The 21,711-nt window shown below is 42.5% G+C and overlaps 1 protein-coding gene across 1 annotated transcript in view; it reads left to right on the top strand.

Moving 5' to 3' along the window:
- Window positions 1-21,711, top strand: part of ENOX1 (ecto-NOX disulfide-thiol exchanger 1) — a 215,958-nt gene that overhangs the window by 164,928 nt on the left and 29,319 nt on the right. Inside the window, exon 12 of the mRNA XM_023747906.1 lies at window positions 19,061-19,163. Coding sequence (XP_023603674.1) covers window positions 19,061-19,163 — 103 coding nt within the window. The remainder of the gene's footprint in view (window positions 1-19,060; window positions 19,164-21,711) is intronic.

Genomic DNA, 21,711 nt, shown 5'->3' with positions numbered 1-21,711 from the left:
TTATTTTAGTTCATTTTTGCCATGTGCATGTATATGACCAGAGGGAAAAGCCATAAATAAATGAATAAATAAATATTACCATTGTCTTCAAGTTTGTACCTTTTTGATTTCTCATTATATCATAAGTTTTTTCCTTGTCACCAAATGTTCCTCGAAGACATGATTCTTAATAGCTGGATAATGTAGATATGAAATAATAGAACTACGCACCTATGTGTTAGGCATTTAACTTCCCATTTTTTTAACTATTATAAACAATGCTGTAATTAACATGCCCATAAATCTCAGTCTGCATCTCTCACATTTGTTTCCGGGGCATTCTGTATGTCAATCGCTGTGCCATGAAGTCTGGCAGGCAGCTTCAGACTCACAGAGCCGTTAGCGTTCAGAACATCAGCGTGGCAGATGCTCACTTGTGGAATCCATTAGTTGTCCTGGAGGGAGCCTCTAAATGACATGTTGAGTCCTGCAATTTACAAACAACCTTTGCCTTAGTCTAGAGCAGTGGTTCTCAACCTTCTGGCCCTTTAAATACAGTTCCTCATGTTGTGACCCAACCATAAAATTATTTTTGTTCCTACTTCATAACTGTAGTGTTGCTACTGTTATGAATCGTAATGTTAATATCTGATATGCAGGATGGTCTTAGGCGACCCCTGTGAAAAGGGTCGTTCGACCGCCAAAGGGGTCGAGACCCACAGCTTGGGAACCGCTGGCTAGAGAGTTGGGAAGCTTACAGGATGCTGGCTAATCTAGATTTGGTCGGTTACTATTGCTTTTCTATTGTTTTTACATTTTATTGAGCAACCACAGTATCTGACCACCTTGTTTGGTGTTTTTGAGGTCCCCACACAGAGGCACCCTCAGGAGGCCCACCTTTGTCCCCACATGACAGATCTTTTGGAAGCCCGTGCCCATAAGAAAAGGGGAAGACTACGCCAAAACCGTGAGAGCCAGACACTGAGATCAGCCGCAAAGGCCTTGCTCGCAAGAGGACTGCACTCTCTGATTTTACACAGGGTTTTCTTTATATGTGGAACTGGACATATTAATGACAGTGGGCAGTTCAACCTGGGACCCAAGTTTAAAACTAGCCTTTACCACAGTTCCTGAGTTCAGTTATTCCAGATCCAATTTTTTTTCCTTAAAAGCAAAGCTATGTGTTGTTGTTTCCTCTCCATCACGGAGCAGTCTTCCAATCCCCAGAAGTGCTGAATACGTAGCCTGGTCCCTGGCAATTATGCATAATGGATATCAAAATCTTAAATTAAGAAAAGATAAAGTCCCCATCTGACATCTTTTTTGGTGACCTTCCTCCCAGAGGCACCTCCATCTGTGATCCTAACGTGTGTAAGTTTGGTGCAAAAGTGGAGGGGAAGGGAGAGGACACGAGGAATGTAGAAGCAAGTGGGAGGAATCAGGTGAAGTGGCAGCCTCAGCCTTCAGTGTACAGGCCAGTCTGGTCTAAGAGATTCCCGTGAATTCTCTCTCCCGCCCTGTTTCTGCTGCAGGAGAGCTGCCACCCCATACTTGCTACTTGCACAATTCAGGCCACACACTGCGGTCAGAGAAATCCCTTGCAGTCTGTAAAGAGGGTTAATCTATAAAGAGGAAGGTTGCCACTGTCAATTAAACACCCTTTCTGCCCCACAGTAAACACACAAAAGAGAAAAGATTTCAGTTTTTCACTTTGCCTCCATGAGAGATGTCTTTAAACCTGGCGGAGTGAAGATGTGAGGAGTGCGCGGGAGAAATGCTGTGTGAGGAGCCTTCTTCAGCTTCAGCACGCAGCAGCCGCAAGCTCCTGTCAGCCACGCATTGTAATGGTGTGTGTGGCAGAACCCGCAAGTGCCAGTGTTTTGCCCAGTTTCAAACGTGGCTTTCATCCTGTAGTCCAGTGATTTACAACCGGTGTGCCGTGAGGATTTTTAAAATATTCAAGACCTGGCTTTTCAGTCAGGGACACTGACCTCTTTTCCCTTAGATTGTCAAAAAAAAAAAGAAAGAAGGAAGGAAGGAAGGAAGGAAGGAAGGAAGGAAGGAAGGAAGGAAGGAAGGAAGGAAGGAAGGAAGGAAGGAGAAAGAAAGAAAGAGAAAGGAAGAAAGAAAAGACAACAGCCAACACAACATGAATGAATCAAGGTTATACCTATTTTTGTCAGATCTGCAAAACATATATTTTTTAGTGTGCTGCAGAATTTTAGTAATTAGTTTACATATGCCATGAGATGAAAAAGGTTGAAAATCACTGTTTTAGGCAGGTAGGCACGTGAGCTAAGAATACATCTGAATGTATTAAACAAGGTGAGAAAGAAAAAGAAAAATCCCCACCAGGAAATAGGACCACATCCTTAAAGGGCAAACACCACTCAGGCTCTATCCTTTCCTCCCGTGACCACCTGCCCCCTGCTCTTGGGAGACCCGACCTTGAACTGTAAGAGGAGTAGAGGAGACAGTAAGGAACACGTCCTGTCAGGATTCACACCTGCAGCTCCTGATCCCACAGGCTCTGTCAGCGGGAGCAGGGGGGAGCAGGAGGGAGGGCGGAGGATGAGCCGGCAGACACTGTGGTGCGAGGCTGCAATGTCACCGTGCTTCCAGCCTCTGCCTGTTTCTTCTCACCATCTCCTTCTGTCCCCAGCCTGTACCGAGTCCCTCAGCTTGTGTTCCCCCACAGCCTGCCATACAACTGTGCTCAGTAGATCAACAAGTATCCATTGAAGGAGAGGACAGAGTGTAAGTTTCAGAACAGATCTGAGAGCCAAGTGGCCTGGTTTCAGTCCTGGCTCTGCCGGTTACTGTCTGGGTGACCCTGAGCGATACACTGATCCACCGTTTTTTCATGTCTAAAATGAAGTAATACTCACACCTGCCTCGTAGGGCTGATGTGAGTGGTGCGTACAGGGCAATGTGAGCAGGACACGCTGGGTATTGCTATCGCTCCGGCCTTCCGCGTGCCTGGTGCTGTGCAGGGCTCCAGAGATTTGGGGTTCCTGCCCCAGGTGAGGCTGCCTCACTGTCGTAGCCAAAACTTGTCCACTGTTTCATTCCATCGGGACTCACTGTCCCTGTCGGTTATACAGTGGGAATAATGGGCTTGTTTGCATGTTTCCAAAAACTCTCTGCAGACAAGACCTTTATTGGAAGGACTGGCTCTGTGGAGAGGAGAGTCTGATGGGAGTTGGGTGCAATGTGCGGGTGTGTAGGGTATAAGACCCTCTGAAAAGCCACCATGTCTTCCTTCAGGGGAGGACGGATTCGTGTCTGTCAATGCCTGAGGTTACCCTGGCTCTGTACATGTCTGAAATCAATAGGGTAGACTTTTCATGGACTAATATTTCCTTTACCCTATAATATACGACCCTGTTACCATATTAAATGCTCACACCTCAAAGTTGGCCTTTTCTCAAGTTACAGCTCCTGTAAATTATTGATTTTTGCCACTGATGCTTCCTTCCCCACCTCCACTCTCTAAATCTGCCCCCACCAGCTGGGCTTTTCCAGCTGGTTAACCATGTTTTCTGCTGTGAGACCCAAAATCCCATCTGAAAAACCCACTCACACCCCAGCCCAGTCCCCTTGAAAAGGTTGATGACTAGGGGAGACCCTGCTAGTGCCCCCACTTTCCCGCAGGAAGCGAGGGAGCTGCGTGAAGCAGAGGCAGGAGCTGGCTTTATGGTTAGTGCTCTGGTTTCCAGTAAACACTCAGGACAAGTTTCCTCACCAGGAGCCTCCCTGCCTGCTGACAATGTGTCTCCACAGCTGGAACCTGGGGCTACAGTCTGCCCTTCGTGTCAGCACAGGAGTTGGTAAGACTTGCCTGCCATTAGTGAATTTGGAGCATGTAACAGGATGAGCGCATGTTTAATAAAGCTGACAGGTTGGGTTTAGAGAAGTGAAAATACCTTCTTCCCCGAGGCCAGGTTAAAGAAAAGCAGGAGGAGATGTGAATGCCAGCTCCCTGGGAGATGGTCTGCATGCTCCTGGTATCTATAGGGCTAAAGCCAAGATCTGAGACGAGCGTGTTCCATTTTGCAGACTGTACTTCCCCCAAATGGTTCATGATAATCCTACCTGATGCAGAAGCAAAAGCAATCAATTAGAACGGATGATTGTAATTTTTATGGATCCAATATACATACATATAAATGCTCTTATCCTAACCATGTTTTGGGGTGAAAAATTTGGAAAGTGCAGAAAACTATAAAGAAAAAAAATGTCTGCAGTCTCACCTCTTAAAAATCAGTGCTTCCATTTCTTTGTATTTCCTTCATCTTTGTCTTTGGGCACATATATATTTTTTTTACCAAATTTACAGCATATAATATGGGAAGTTTTACAGCCTAGACTTTTCCCCTAATAAATCATGAGCATTTTCCCAAGTTATTAAATGTTTTCTTAATATGATTTTTAATGAGTGCCTAATACTTCATGCCACAGATGTGCTGCAATTTATTTAATCAGTCCCTTCCGTGGGACTTTAAAATATTATTTGTTTTTGCTGTCACAGATAGTATGCAATGAATTTTTTAACAATGTATTCGCTAATTCATACACCATTTAAGCACTATATATATTGATTTTAGAGAGAGAGGAAGGGAGAGGAAGAGAAAGAGAGAAATATCAATGATGAGAGAGAGTCCTTGATCAGCTGCCTCCTGCATGTCCCACACTGGGGTTTGAGCCCACAGCCCGGGGAAGGGGCCCTGACCAGGCATCAAACTGTGACCCCCTGGTTCATAGGTCGATGCTCAACCACTGAGCAACACTGGCCGGGCATTTAAGCACTTTTTAAATGAAGAAGCCCTTCCACTGGATTGAGATTTAGAGATAGAGGGAGATCCACTGCTTCTTTTAAAAGATCCAAGCTCAGCCCCTACCTGGTAAGGGATGAAATAAACAGCCAATAAAAATGTCTGGGGTAGTACTACATAGAGAGGATTCTGAGTTCCTCCACAGGACAGGAAAATAACTCCCAAGAATATTTGAATTCTGAAGGAAAAGGCAAATTGTATGTTCGTGGTAAATAATTTAGAACAATGCTGAGATGTGCCATTTAGGATTTTGTGCTGGGAACTGCAGATCAGTCTTCTTGTTGGTCCGGGGATTGTGGAGCCTGTGCCCTGTGAGGATCCCAGGCCAAGGCTCAGTGACACAGGCCACCGAGACCCAAATGGGGCTTGTCTTCCCTCTCAAGAGAATACATGAAAAAGTTAGCAAGTAAAAGAACAAAACAAGTTCTAGCCCCAAACAGAATATTAAGGTTTTATTTCTAAGATGGCCAAGAAAATGCATGCAAGCTCTAAAGCATCAACAAGAGAGGCATACATAAACATACAGATGTGCCTTGAGTGCAAGGAATAATTTTAAAGTCGAATAAACCTAGAAGTCTCAGTCACAGTATCCCTGCCTCCCTCGAGATACAGCTTAGCACTGCCTGGTATGTTGATCAAAAGTGAACAGGAAAGAAGTTTAGAAGCATTTATTTAAAAAGCCAGGAACCCAAAAGGTGGACAGAAGCAGAATTTTCTCCTAGTGCCTCTGGAAGACAGTGGGGGAGCGTCAGGAGCTGTGTCAGGAGGATTAAAGATTAGAAAACAGCAAGGAACAAATTCTCACCAGTAGGTGAACCTGCTCTTGATAGTTCTGCAAGTTTACTCAGGAGCCATAGGGCTTTCTGGATGGTGGTTGTCGTCGTTTACAATATTAAACATTCTACAGTGACTTCCACACGCCTGGCTTCTGCCGACCACAGGGGAGCCCGGGAGGGGAGAGGTATGAAATGTAGCAGCCAGGGCTGGCCCTGCCTTGCTCCACTCACCTGCTGTGCCCCTGGCCTTCCTCAGGGGCTCTCCTGGGAGACTAGGCAATGCTGCAAAGGGCAGGCAGTTTCCGCACACTGCTCGTCGCCAGAGCTCATCCATCATGTTGCCACATAACGCACTGAGCTGTGGCATTTCTTTGAGCAAATGTGTAGGAAGATGACAAAGCAGGAAAGTAGGTGGGAAGGTGAGAAAGAAGAAAAGGGCGAGGGCAGGCAAGACGGCAGCAGGAAGAGTTTTCCGGCTTGCTCTGTGCTGGGCCTGCCAGCACTTCCAGGTCAACCCTAGCAGGTCAAGGAGCGAGGGCTTTCACCGTCTCTGCACCTCGGCCACTCTCCTAGGGAAATCGCCTGTCCCAGTATAAACACGTAGTGCAAACTTGAGCTAAAAGTAAGGTTCTTAAATTTGAAGCTAAAAGCTCAGGTGTTAATCTGCAAATAAAATATTAGTAGGCTTCCTGGGGGAAACTACAAAGGTTGGACTTCAAAATAAATATATGCAAACACCCACAATAAAGTGAAAGGTGTTCTAATCATTCAGCCTCAAAAGTCTTCCCAGCTCTGCTGGGGCCGCCTCTCCATGACCCCTCCCTCCACAGGGTCTAACAGAGGGTCCGCCAGCTTCACCTCCCTGCCCACTGGGCCCAGAGGGACACCAGGATTAAAGATCAGAAACCAGCCCAGCCTCTCACCCTGGCACCAGACACCATGTTTGTTTGCGGCCACCTGTAATGACATTGTAATCAAACCTCCAAGAAGGTTGCTGTCCTCACACTTAAATCTAATTTAGGTCATCACGAAACCTCAGAACTTGAGCAAGCCACACCTCAGTGTAAGTCCCCTCCATGTGTTCCTAATTCACACAGAGGGAAAGTAAAACTGTGAAGAAAAGTTGTTCTCAAAAGCAAAAGGCCTGCATATCTTCTGTTCTTTCTAGAGCAAGCATGTCAAACTCGCGGCCCGCGGGCCCCATGCGGCCCACAACAAATATTTTTGCGGCCCAGCCCCTATAACGGTGTGAGCAGTTATTTACAGTTATGAAAAGAAATAAATCTCCTGTCAGGTCCAGAATTACTGACATTCACCTTGGGTCAGTTTTGAAAGTAATCACTGTGAACAAGATTTCCCCCGAAGTAGGAAAGATAGTAGCAGAGAAGAGATGCCTAGTGTCAGGAAGAAAACATTAATTTTATTATTGCTCTTGTTCTTTTTTTTATATTATACTTTTCAAACTAAACCTATGTTTCTATGAAAATTGAAGCTTTTGGTTTTTTTGCGGCCCACATAAGCTTAAACCTTGTTTATTTGGCCCGTGTTAGCCTTTGAGTTTGACATGCTTGTTCTAGAGAGACAGTAGGGTTTTCCTGAAGAAATGGGTCTGCAGTTCTGAGCTGTGCCAGCATCAGAGCCAGGGCGGTCGCCCTCTGTCTAGGCTGCAGCCGTGTGGACATGTGAGAGTCCCAGGGAGACAACAAGCGGTCCCTCGCCAGGTCTCTGGTAGTCCTGCTCCAAAAACGCTGCAGGTTCCCCTGGAAAGGCTGACCAGTGCCGGAACCATTAATAGCTACTTCCAGATTTCTGTTCATTTGATTATTTTTTATCAAGAAAACTCCACATGCCTCAGACTTCCTGACCCTGGCATTGGCCTTGTGGAGGAGATTTGTGGCTGTGATGCTCAGCACCGCTATCGCGTTTATTATGTCAGCTTCCCCATGAGATTACAGAGTGGCTTTCTTTGGGCAATTTCCAGACTGTTCAGTGTGTGCTGATGAGCACTTATGTTTATGAGACTTTCAGAATCTAATTTTCACAGGCAATTTCTTTGCCTGCCAGCTTTGGGAGTGATGACTTAAAACTATGAGAAAGGGTCTACAAGTGCAGGCTGTGTGAAGCCCCTGAATCGGGTAGGTGTAACCCCCACTCCCTTGCTACACTAACACACACACATGCCCATGAACACGGGCACAGTACGTCTCCCAGCTGGGAGCTTACATATTGTTCCTGGCTATTTTATATAACAATATTCAAATTGTCCCCCCGGGTAAGAACAGAATAACTGTTGGCCTGGTTATGTTGAATAAATGGCTTTAGTCAACAGGTCGAATTCAGCTAACTGCACCATTCATTAAAAATTCTAAGTAATTAGATTTTTTATTGATAATTCCACTTCCCATCTATCATGTCATCCTTTTTGCGTGCAATGCAAATTCCACCTGTTTTTAAGCCCAGCTCAATTCCTATTTCTTGGGGCCTTATTCTACAGTAAGATCAGCCCAAGCAATTACCATTTCCTCCATATCCCCACAGTATTTATCATCATTGCAGACATTCTAAACAGCCCAGTTATGATAGGTCTATCTTCAGCTCAGATCTAAGTGCCTTGGGGAGGTGTTGTGTATGTGTGCCTCACAGAATCTCACACAGTGATACGCCTATGCAGATGGGTACACTGGTAATACATTAGCCTGATGATGAATTGACATAGAACTTCTAGCAGCTTCAGACAGCTCTGCCAGTATGTTTGGCCTGGTTAAGTAACTGATGCAAACACTCCTTCTGTATATGATCTGCAGGGGATCTTGAAGATAAGCACATTTCATTCCAGTTCATTTTACTGTGCATTAATCCTACAGATTATGAAAGTTAGAATAGAGGTGACAGAGGTCACCTCATCCAACTTGCTTATTTTACAGATTTTAATTTGATGTATGTGTTCTTGACTAATTGTTATGTACCTGTGAGTCTTACATTTTCAAAGGCAATACTTCTCAAACTTTAGTAAGGAACAGAATCAGAGAGCTTCTTAAAACACAGATTGCTGGGCTCCATCCTAGAGTTTAAGATTGGGAAGGTCTGGCTATTAAGCTTCCAGATGAGACTGGTGCTACCAGTCTGTGGACCACACAGGGAGTAACTGTTGCCCACTCTCCATCCCAGTCCAGGGTAGGTGCTGCTCTGGGCTTCTATAGCACCTGAGGCCAACCCTTGTCATAGCTTTTATCTCACTGTATTTTAATATTTTTTACATCCTATCCATCCTCTAGACTTTTATGTTCTTTGAGAGCAGCAACCACTATTAATCACATTAGAAATTTGTTGTCTAGCCTATTCTATAGTAGGTGCTCAATAAATATTTAATGATTGAAGAGTGGTGGAGGCTGAATAAATTCTAATCAGATCATACTGAACTGAAACCTTATTCAGTCTAAATGTTGAACTTTGTTGCTACTTAACCCAATGAGAAAAATATACAATTACTAATTTTAAGGCTCTGGTTCATAAGAAATCACATTCATTTAGAGAGTATGCATGACTGACACGAGCCACTCCTAACTATGTCCATCCACGTCCACATGGACTTAGGGAGCACATCCAATCACAGCCCAGTCACTATCCTCATGGGACAACAGCCCATTGAAGAGGCAGCATATGGCTGAAAGGAAACTCCACAAAGATTGGCTTCAGTTCTCTCCATAAGGAAGAAGACTTGGTTGGGATCAGGGGCTGAACAAAGTAAAAAAGTTGTAATTCCCTCAGACACACGCAGTAAAGACTAATAGCTCCAGAGTCTGACTGCCTGGGGCCCAGTCTTGGAACCACCACATTTTAGGTACGTTAGCTTCGGAAGCTTATTTGTGCCTCAACTTTTTCATTTGCAAAATATGGATACAAGTACCAGAACCTGGTATCTACCAAACACCCAGTAAGCCTATCTATTAGTATTATCATCGTTGTCATTAGTCATACTATTTCCTACTTAGAACCTCAAATTCCTCATTCATCAGGCACCATGCATCGGCAATCCAGAACACACAGTTCTTGGAACATTTATCACACACGGCATCTGCAAGAAGGCAGTGAGGAGAGAGAATTGGATTTTTTTGTTGGGAAGGGGAGAATATTTAATATTTACTGAGATCTCATAGCATGTCCTACAAACCTTGTAAAATTTGATTTTACTTTAATAATAATTAAATGTCTCTCTCATTTATCAGATTGCATCCCATCTATTCTCATGACCCAGTTTACCACTACAAAGGTCAAAAACACTCTAAATTTTAATATTACCATTAGTAATGTAAACTCTGCAGCTGAAAATTATGATAGTGGGTGCTGTGTAGCAGAGAAAAATAAGAAACATCATACTGAGAAATGGACTGGGAAAATAACATGCCAAGAGCACCGTAATACAATTAATCTTCACCAGCAATAGAGTCAGTATCATATAAGATAAATCAAACCGACTAATTCTGGATGCACATAAATACATTTAAAAGTATTTCACTTTATTTTCTTCTGTTTGCTGCTTCATTTTTATTGGTAGAGGAGATTTTTCATGTCAGCACTTTTTCAGGCTATGAACGGAGTGGACTTGCATAGATATGGCAGTGTGGATGACACTTTTACGTAGTGGTGAGAAACACACAGATGTTTTGAGATCAAGTGTATTTTTTCATTGAGTAACATCTACAGTGGCATATAATACAACTAAAAATAAAATACTACAACCTACACTTTAAATCATGAATGGAGTTACTGGGATACAAAGACATTTTTTTTCTATTTTTAGATGGATTTTATTTAACATAGCTGTCACAGAACTATGCCAAAAGAAAGTCATTTAATTGCCAGCTTGAGACCACAGTTTAAGTGTGGTGGGTTATATATGAAATATAGGGTGGGGCAAAAGTAAGTTTACAATTGTGAGTATGCAAAACAGAGTTTATTTTTATATTATTATTTATTTATTATTGTATTGCTTTCCATACAAACAACTGTAAACTGTATAAAAGGTAAATATTTAAATATTAATAGTGTTTATATCTGGGTAGTAGAATTTCAGTTATTTTTATTTTCTTTTTATATTTTGTAAATTTTCCACATTGAATATATATATATATATATATATATATATATATATATATATTTACAATGAGAAAACCAAGAAAGGTTATTACTAAGAATTAAAGTTAACTAGAGAATTGTCTTAAATTTTGGAAAAGAAAGGAAAGGGAAAAGTTTATAAGCTTATATTATGGTTTTCAAAAAAGTTAATATTAAATTAAAGACATATTGAAAGCATTAATAATAGATACAAATTCAAAATTAACTTTTTACCTTCTTTAATCTAAGATAGTAAAGAAATTATTTTACTTTAATATGACACAATCATAAATGCATTTTAGGGACCAAAATGATGTAAAATACCCATAGTGATTGTATTGTTTTTTCACTAGCCACTGTATATATTCCTTAGCAACTTTTAATAAATCACTACAGGCCAAGGTTACTACCAAATCTCTGAGGCCAGTCTATTTCACCTATGAAACTTATCCTCTCTATGTAGTAACAGTCACTTGATATAATTCAATAAATATTCTCAAAGGTCTACAGTTCTTTCAAAAAGTATCAGTTGCAGATTTAGCATGTGCAGGAGAGTATGCTAGGTGTTGAGGACATTGTTCCTGTGTAGAGGGATGATTACAGGCAGAGCCATCACATACAGTCCAGGCAGGGGCACTTCTGGACGTGACAGGAACAACAGATGTGCATTGGGACCATGCAGGACAGGGAGAGGCAGAAGACAGGCTACAAAGTGACTCCCAGCCCAGGTGTCCTGACGCTTCCCTGTATTTCCCGCTGCCTTTCCAAGGCCTTACAGCCAATATTTCTGCAATATTGGAGCCAGTACTTCTCATTCTTTACGATCTTTAATTCTGGTATCATTATTCTGCTAGTCATCCAGACTTCTCTGAATTTTTTTTTAATTCACTCTCCTTTTTTCCATCTACTTCACACACAGAGAATTGGTCTATTCTTCCTTTAGAATGGCTTCTGTACCCCTTTGTTCTTGCTTATCTCTACACCTCAGTGGTTCAGCCTTATTACCACACTAGAGGCCCAGTGCACGAATTCATGCACCAGTGGGTCCCTTGGCCTGGCCTGTGGGATGGGGCCGAAACTGGCTCTCCAACATCCCCGGAGGGGTCGTGGATTGCAAGAGGGCGCAGGCCAGGCCAAGGGACCCCACCAGTGCATGATCAGGACTGGGGAGAGACATGGGAGGTTGGCCAGCCAGGAAGGGACCATGGGAGGGCTCCAGGGCATGTCTAGCCCATCTCACCCAGTCTTGATCAGCTGGACCCCAGCAGCAAGCTAACCTACTGGTCAGAGTGTCTGCTCCTGGTGGTCTGTCCCCTGGTGGTCAGTGCATGTCATAGTAACTCGTTGACTGTATGCCCCCTGTTGGTCAGTGCATGTCATAGCAAGCAGTTGAGCAGCCTTAGCATATCATTAACATATTATGCTTTGATTGGTTGAACTGCCGACCAGTCGACTGGACACTTAGCATATTAGGCTTTTATTATATAGGATGGGCCCTCTTCCTGAGCCTCTTCACCTGCTCAGTCAGTCCTGCACGTGACCCACACTTGGTCTCTGGAGTGCTGCATTGATCTTGGCTTTCCTCCCTGACATCTTCCCAACCAGGAGAGCAGTGTGCTGCATCTTCTTCATTGTCCCGGCACTCTGCCTTTGCATCCCTTCCCTGTTGCAAAGACCATGATTACAAGACACATTTGTACAAGGAAGACCGTCACCACCTAATAGCAGCACAGAGCTGACCCATCCCTACCAACACTGCTCCTCAGCCAGGCCCCTCCTGGCTGCCTGCCTTGCTCCCCTTTGCATTCATAACCGTGCAAACTGCTCACTGGTCCTGCCTGAGACCCCTGCTGGCTTCTGAATGGTCAGGACAGGAGGGGATTTGGTCCCAGTGCTCAATCAGCACTTTCAGTTGACAAGGATAATAGGTGCCCGGAGTGCAGTCAAGAGAGGTGACCTAGCACAGCAAAGAATCTGTAAGGAGAAAGCATTGATTAAGTCCAGAGTCTGCTTCTTCCTAGTTTGTGGCCTTCAGCATCACTATGTCTCAATTTCTTCATCTGTAAAATGGGAAAGCAGTAGTAATGACCTCATGGAGCTGTGGTGAGGATTAAATGAGTTCATATTTGTAAAGTTCTTCTAATACTACGTGTGCATAGTAAGCACTACATAAGTTTTTGTTCGATAGATATAACCAAGGATGCCCTGAAAGGAAGGCCGCCGGGAGAAGCACTGCATCTGGGATCTCTGGCACCTAAACCACACCTGTTTCTTGAAAGGCTTCTCTTTTATGACCTGTAACTATTCCAATCTGTGCAATTGGAAATCTTAGAAAACACAGTTTTGGGAGTTATCTAAGAATGTATGCTACATGGCCAGCAGCTGAACCCCAGTGAGGTGGGACATCTCAGCGTGTAGAATGTGGTTGCATTCTGATGAGTTGCTGAATCTTGGCTGAGGGCAGGAGTCCCACATGTCTGCTTTCAAATGGTCTCTCTCAGGTGGAAGCCTGTTGGGTCTCCTGCCTCCCTCATGCAGGCCCTAAGCATCAAAGGCTTCTGGGGAAAGGGCACGGATGGGTGGGGAGCCCACAACCCCCTGCACTGGCAGTACTACGCTTCAGCCACTGGTATTAGTGGGGCCTGGGAGTTCTTACCCACAGAAAAGTCCTGAGACCCTGTTTGCACTTGGGGGTTGGCGAATTCTTATTTTCCCTGAAACCATAAGAAATTTTGAAGCTTACTCATCACTCATTCTCATCAACCCTTTTCTCATCCATCTGCATTTTTGTTATTTTTCTCCCTCTGCCTCCTCTTACCCTTCTAATTTTTTTTTGCATTGAAAGTCCGGATAAGTACATACCGTCTGTACCAAGTTAGCTGCTTTACTCTGAAGGGAAGCTCCAACTCAGGAAAGAGGGAACAGAGCAGGCATGGAATTTTAGAGCAAAAAGACATTGTAGATCATCTATTTCTACAAATAAAATAGGGAAACGAGATTACAGCAAATCATTGGCAATTAAGACCATTCTGCTGTTTCTAAATCCATCATTTCTTCACTATTTCAGGACTTTCTTTTGGGGGTCACTCTTTCATTTATCAGCCACTGGGCGACTGCTACATGCTAGTCACTGGCTCTGGAAGAGAAGTGTGAGAGGTATCGCTATTTCCTTCCTTCCCAACCACAGTTCTAATCCTATGAGCAATACCTTGAAGGTTCTAATCTGAGCAATAGCTTAGTGGAGACTGGCAAAGCACTTGGTGGATTGCTTTTGGTACCTTGACCAAAAAAATGAGTAAAGGATATTGAAATAGCTGATTGGCATGTTGACTGTGGCTACAATGCCCCTGTTTTTGTGGAGTGTAATATTTAAGAGCAGGATTTAGAAGCAAACAGCAAAAATGAGGCTGTGGAACAAGGAAAGTAGAGAAGGAATGAGAAGAGCCTTGTGATGGTGTTGGCAGAGGCGGAGGTGAGCTGGTGAATCCTCACCAAGCAGATCCTGACAACTGTCCCACTCACCTTGCACTAGTAGCTGTAGCCCTTGGAGGCCCACAGAGGAGGTCACATTGTAGTGTCCTTATTTACTGTGTATGTGTAGTGGAGTGTCGCTCAGTGTGTTATTCAATGAAGTAGTCAGCTACACTCTATGCTTACCTGTAGCTCTTTAAAATGACATCTGTATGTCATTGGCTTCTTCTTATTTATTTTTAAATTATAAGGATAGCAGTACAACAGCATTGCCACAGAACATGTAGAAAATAGAAAATATGCACTGTTTGAACACTACCACAGTTTGTGTGTATATTTTTGCATACGTATTTTATACTGGAGGCACGGTGTATGAATTTCGTGCATGGGTAGTGTCCGTAGGCCTGGCGGGCGATCAGAGCCTATAGGGGCCTTCCAGCTGCCGGCCAGGGCCTTCCTTCATTCCATGCCACCCCCTGGTGGTCAGCACACATCATAGCAAGCGATCAAACTCCCGGTCTCCTGGTCAAAATCCCAAGGGGACACTTTACATATTAGCCTTTTATATATATAGACTAGTGGTCCAGTGCACAAAATTCATGCACGGGGGTGTCCCTCAGCCCAGCCTGCACCCTCTCCAATTTGGGACCCCTTGGGGGATGTCCGACTGCCGGTTTATGCCCGATCCTACAGGGATCCCTGCAGGATCGGGCCTAAACTGCCTCTCGCAGTCTGGGACCACTGGCTCCTAACTGCTGACCTGCCTGCCTGCCTGATTGCCCCTAATCACTCTGCCTGCTGGCCTGATCGCCCCCAACTGCTCCCCATTCTGGTCTGATCACCCCTAACTGCCCCCCTGCCGGCCTGCTCGCCCCCAACTGCCCCCCTGCTGCTGGCCTGCTCACCCCCAACTGACCCCCCTGCCAGTCTGCTCGCCCCCACCTGCCCTCCCCTGCCAGCCTGATTGCCCCTAACTGCCTCTGCCACCATGGCTTTGTCCGGAAGGACATCGGGAAGGTCTCCCGGAAGGTCTCCTGGTCTAATTAGCATATTACCCTTTTATTGATGGGTAATATGATTAGATGATTGCAGTCAAAGTTTAATACTTACTTTTTACATGGATTCTGTACCCCAAGTATGTATTATGCAGCTGTTGTTATCCAGTCAGTCCTGTGAATAATATTGGTAATAATGATGCCACAATATATTCATAGATGCTTACAATTTTCAAAAGCACCATCTCACGTTTGACATTTGGTCCTCACAGTAGCTCTGGGTAGTAGACAGGCATAGGTTCTTATGCATGTCTTACATAAGAGGGAGTTAAGAGATGCCCTACCTGACACATAAAGAACAGCAACAGAATCAGAACACAGTTCCACTTGGCCATGCTGCTTCACCTTGTCAGGTATTGTGACTGCCCTAAAGGAATTGCTGGTTTTGTTGAAAAAACAAACTCCGGTGAAAGTCAGTTCTGTCTAACCATGTAAGTGATCAACTGCTACATAAGTGACAAAGGAAATGTGCTGAGATAAGGAAACCTTGCAAGTAGCTTGGAATAAATGCCTCTGAGAGATACGGGGCTTGTACTGTGTGTGAAAATACAATTAAGAAGGAGAGGGCTTGCCAAGGTCAGCCAGTTCCTAGCGAAAGAGCCACAGCTAAAGTCTGTCTCCCCTACCCACTCTCACTTTGAATTTGAACTGGGCAGTGATCGATTCAAGCAGACAAGCCCAATGGTCAGGTGATGATAAGACACAGTTAAAAAGTTAAGTGTGATGATAGTTGAACCCATGAAAATAAAAGTATTCTGATAAAAGGGAAAAGAGAAGAAAAGTTGGTGACTGACCTTGGGCAAGTACCAAAGTTAGAGCATAAGAAGAAGAAAGCTACCTTCTCCATGTCTGCTGGGCCAGCAGAGGGAGTGAAAAAGCCAGTGAAGGCTAAAAAAAATTAGGAAGAAAAAGACCAGGACATCTTATGTAACAGAAGCAAGTGATGCAGATGGTTAAGAGGTGCTGATGTCAAGTATCACATGGTAAGAGGGCTGAGAAAATACAGAAGTCACTGAAAATCTTTTAAAGGATAGTTTCCTGGTGTGACTGATAAGAAAGCTGAGATTTCAAGTGATGAGGCAGTAGACACAGTGGGTAGACACCACATGTTCAAGAAGCTTTGCAGTAGAGAGCAAACCACACCAAAGTTAAGGAGGCCACAGGAATAATGAAATGAAGGGAAAAATGAAAGGATTTTATAATATCGGGAAACCATTATTCTTGGTTCTTGGGGGCTTGGGTGGGTAGAGAGGGACAAAAACAAAACAACAACAAAGTACAATTCTAGCTCAGTAAATTATTGGAAAAGAGTTTTCCTAAAAGTATCATTTCTCAAAGTAATTGGTAAGGACACTTCCGAGGGGAAATTTCTGACTTCAAGTAGCTAACTCTTTAAGAAGTCTTTAAAAAAAAAGCCATGAAATCTAGTTTCTAGTTATTGAAAACCTCTTCCAGCCCTTTAGTGATTTCTTCTAGCTGTCACAGAAATTACAGTCAAGGGTAAGAGAGAAGACTTATTAGATAATCTTGTCCATTCTTCTCCCCCGTGCAGAGCTGTTACCTATGGTGCATTTCTAGTCTCGAGTGCTTCTCAGTCTGTAGGTGAATGATGTTTTACCACTTTCCTTAGAATTCTATTTCATACTCCTGTTGACCTCACTGCGAGGAAACTCTTGATCCCCCAATCCCAAAGTTCTTTCCCTCTGTGTACTTTGCACACCATTAACAATTTGTTCTTAGTAACCTCCCTTACCTCCAGCCCCCTCCACTCTTATCCATGTCCAGTTTTCAGTTGCTATGCATCTGGAGCCTTTTCCAGAACATCTAGTAGGTATATCATTCTTCAGGGCATATTAGATCTATTGGAAAAGGATTTTAATGGGATAAATAAAAAGGATCTTCATAATTTTTGTATTTCTAATAATGAACCTTTCCCATTCTCATGTTCCTTCCACTGTCTCAAGGTTTGGGATGGGAGGAAGTAATAAGGACAGTGAAGTTTTTAAGAAAGGGACAAGCCTTGCTAACTCATGATCCAGTGTCCCAGTAAAATGTGTTGCCCAATTGTTAACTAGATAAGTTAGAACATCCTATGTAGAGAACACGAAACTCTTAAGATAGGACTTAAGAATTGGACCATGTTTTCTCCAAAGTTAAATATGAAGCATAAACTGATTGTGTCCTCTGATGTCCTTGAGAATGTGCTACCTTAATGTTCACTATTATGGTGCATCTGTCCCTACTGTGAGGGGTTTTGGCAACTGTCCATTTGAAGTTTTATAATGTGCTACCAGACATTTTTCTTCTCTAATGACCTTTTATGTTCCTCTGGCTCCACACTTTCCTTAGCCCATTTCCCAAAACTTTCTGACCCCTGTCCTCATGGGCACATTCCTACCACCAGCCTCAGGCCCCAGTTGGTACCCTCTAGTCCACCAAAACCTTCCCTGTGACCTGTCACAGCACTGGTTCCCAGTCCTTTACCTTACCTATCTTCACTTTTCACTCAGACTTGATCACTCAGTCTTCAGCAGGTAAGTGTGACCTTTAGAGAAGCCTCCAACATGCTCAACAAATGTTGCTTTAGTAACTGCAATTTTTCAACAGGACCTTCTTTCCTGGGAATTTATGATTATCCCTGATTTACAAAGTAGTAGATCGTAAATTAAAGGCAGGTCATAGATCTATTTTTATTGGCATGCCCTGATCTATTTTTATTTTTTCCTTCTCTTTTTTATTTGAATGCCTTCAGATGGGACTTGTGTTTTTTATATGCTCAACATTATTCCCAAAAATCTCCTGTATTCTTTTACCTGGCCAATTTTGTTAATTTGCAGTAACTAGCTAAATATCCTATAGCCAATTCCAGTCCTGGTAACACCTGCCAAACCATTTGCCCAGACTTTCTAAGTTCTTCTTCCTTCCTACCTACCTATCCCGTGTCCTCTGGCAGATCCCCTACTATCTATTAGAACATTATCCTTAACTCTTTGCTAAATATACTAATTCTTCCTTGAGACCTATCTATCAGTAAGAAATTTCCCCCCAACAGGATTCAACTACCCTAATGATTCTACTGCCCCTTATATGCAGGTCTCTGATAATTAAACTTGACTTTCTGTTAAATCACTCTCTATTTTGAGTCCTAATATCAAGTCTGAAAGGATGAGTTAAATCTTTCTTCTCTGATTTTAAATAAAAAAAGACTATAGAAAGAACTAAAAATAGCCAAGCCTCAATATTGCATATGTTATTGGTTTGTTGTACAATTCTTCATTTTTAGTTTCCAAAGAAAAGAATTGCCCAACATTTTCTTTATCTACTGTTTGCAGTTGTGTATAAGGATATATACCTACTCAACTTAAACACTCCTAACAACTCTATCTCCCTTTCACAATGGGCCCTGTTCACACACACACACACACACACACACACACACACACACACACACTGGCATAGAATTATAAATCAGCCTGTGTATGCTTTTCAGAAAATTTGTCATATTTGAAATAAAACTTGTTAAAGCTGCTACAGTCAAATATCATTTTTGGTAACAGTTAGTAAACAAGAACATAGACAAAAACCTAAGATAATTTGCACCAAATTGCCAGTTTTGCAGAGAATTACTTGGTTTTCTGGGAGCTGTCGTCAGGAGACTAAGTTCTAGAATTATTTTCTACCACTGGGCAAATAGAGCAATTACTTATAAAAATTGATCTACAGTTATAAATGTAAGTGATGACCTCTTTTTTAGAGTTTAAGGGACCTGGTGCTTTTACTGAAATGCACAGAATCTACATAAATATCTATTTGTTTTTTAATTTTATAGGAAATCAATGTGTTGACAGTCGCATTGGTCAACCAAGACCGAGAGAACAACATTGAGAAAAGAAGTCAAGGCTTAAAATCAGAGAAAGAAGCTCTACTAATTGGTAAGGATATTCTGTTTTCCTCATCTGTTTTTTTAAGTAATTCTTAGGTAATTCAATTAAAAATATTCAAGCAATTCACCTCCAACATGTTAACAATTTAAACAGCGTTGCCTTCTGGGCAGAGGTGAGATTTGCTTTATCCAGACTACATTGCATACGTTTCAAGTTAGGAATGTACAAATCAATGGGGGTTTGCTCTTCTGTAACCATGTATATTAGTTGTTTGTCCGACATCAAACTGAGTACAGGAAGACAGATTAATTTGCATCCCACATGTTATGCATCTGAATTTCAAAATCTGGACACATCGCCTCTAACTAGAGGTCAGGTTGTGTCCAATCCAAAAGTACCAAACCAAGCCAGATTTCCCAGGCTCAAGAGAGGCCATGTCCTGAGGCCAGACCGATAATGCTGACGTGGGGGAAGAACAAACTTTCCTCTATTCAAGGCTCTTCTGGCTGGTCTAATAATCAAATAGACATGAGGCATATTAGCAAGAGAAATAACCAAATTTAATTCATACACTTGAATGGGAATCCTGCTTACATGGGAGAGTCAGAGATCCCACATGCAGGAGAGGTTGGCATGGAAAGGGGGATTGAGGCATTAAAACATCCTGAGCTAGGGGTGTGGAAATACATCTTGGGGGACTCAAAGGGTCATGGCAGAATGAGGAAAGAGCAGATGTTTAGTGAATAAAAGTTTGCCCTGCCATGAAGGTGGGTTGAAAGGATGTCACTGATAATCTCTTATGGGTAAATCCTCTAATTCAAATTCTTCTAGGCACAGAAGGGTTGAGGGCAGAGTTTCTCCTGAGCCTGTGGCTAAAATTGCCTTTAGCTCAAAACAATCTGCATAGCACAGAAGCACATCTTAGGGTGACTTTTGTCTGAAACTTCCTGGAAGTCTGACACTGCAGAAGTTGGGTTGCTAGATTGTTCTATATGTCATTGAACCAGTCTCAGACTTGAGGAAAGCTCAGTTCAGGTAAACAGTTATGTCAGGAGGCAGTGATGCAAGTAGGCTGCCAAGGTTAAGCCTATGGGGCAAACAGTCAGGTATTTAGTAAGAGGCCTCTCTATGGAAACAAAAGAAAAACAAAGTTTCATGTTTAGAGCAGACTATAATCTCAGTTTCTGAGTCCTGAAGGCAGGTGATTGAGATTTCTAGTTGTCTGTTTTGAATCATCTTCATATGGCGTGAGCGTAGGAGCGACAGTCTGATAGATTTTCCTGGTCCGACGTTTGACTGTCTGTGGTGATCTTTCTGTAGCAGGAACAAAGATTGTACATAGATGAATTGTTGTGATGATTTCTCCGAAGTCTACGTTAAGTTGTCCCACTTTAGCTTGCCTGGCCTTGGCAAACAGGCAATTTCAGTCCCCAATGATTCTGAGTCAATAGATGGGAAAATGAATATGTTAATTTGGAGGACTGCAGCCAGATATTTAAGAAAAATATAAAAATTCAGGATCCAGTTTAGTTTATAGGCAGAAAAAAATTTTTTTTAACTGAAAAGATAATAAACAGCACTAGAACCTAATATCCACCGAGGTATATTATAGTTTCTATTGAAACAATTTTCTCTCTAAAATGACCCTCATTTTTTGTCAAAGATAGCCAAAGGAAACGAATTTATTTGCAAAGTAAGTCTAGTTTCAATAAACTTGGCCTGATATAAGTCCAGCAAGAGTAGTAATCAACTACATAGGCTCTCTTAAATTGGCTTTGCTGGACTTTTTTGGAAGGAATCTTCAGATTGAATTTTAAAGTTCTCTCGAAGCTAAGAAGCCAAGCTGCATACTAGCCATCAGACCTTGCCTACACTAACTCTAGATTTGGGGTTAATTCCTTTCTTCTCAGGGTTCCCAAAATATCCTGAGTTTCTTTCTTTGCATCTCCCAGGAAGCAACTTTCATTCCTTATCTGGAAAGACTACGGTGAACCACGGTTAGCAAGGTACCAGACTGTTTTTTCAAGCTGGTACCTTTTTTTATTGACTGTTTTTATTGGCTTTCAAAATCAGTCTTAATTCCTTAAAGCTTTCTAGTCATATATGAGCTTAGGCATTTCTCTCTCAAATATGACATTCCAATCAAAGCCCCGTAATATATCTAGTTTCCAATTGTGTCCTGTTATAAAGAGAACAGATTCCTATTGAACATATGCGCTATATATATATATATATATATATATATATATATAGCCATGAAAATAAAATTACTCAATTATTGAGTTTGCAAAGTCTGGAGGGATCATTTAGAGAGAAACATAACAAAGGTGTAAAGAAGAAAAATTTCTGTTATCTGGAAAACAATATTTTAAAAATTAGCAATATTTTAAGTAAAAAGTCATAAAATTATGACCCTTCTTATCTGTCCATTCAATCCTGTGTAATTAAACTTGGTTCGCCTGATTCTAGTTTTCCATTAGTTCTATCAACCTTGCCTGAAAATTGAGGGTGATATGGCCAATGATAATTCCAAGAAGTTTGCAAGGTTGTCCATCAAAGCTCATACATTTTTCTCAGTGAAGTGGGTGCCTCGCTC

The sequence above is a fragment of the Myotis lucifugus genome, unplaced genomic scaffold (assembly GCF_000147115.1).
Source record: "Myotis lucifugus unplaced genomic scaffold, Myoluc2.0 scaffold_7, whole genome shotgun sequence".
NCBI lineage: Eukaryota > Metazoa > Chordata > Mammalia > Chiroptera > Vespertilionidae > Myotis > Myotis lucifugus.
Note: the sequence above shows the minus strand (reverse complement) of the source record. Positions and strands in the feature narration are given on the sequence as shown.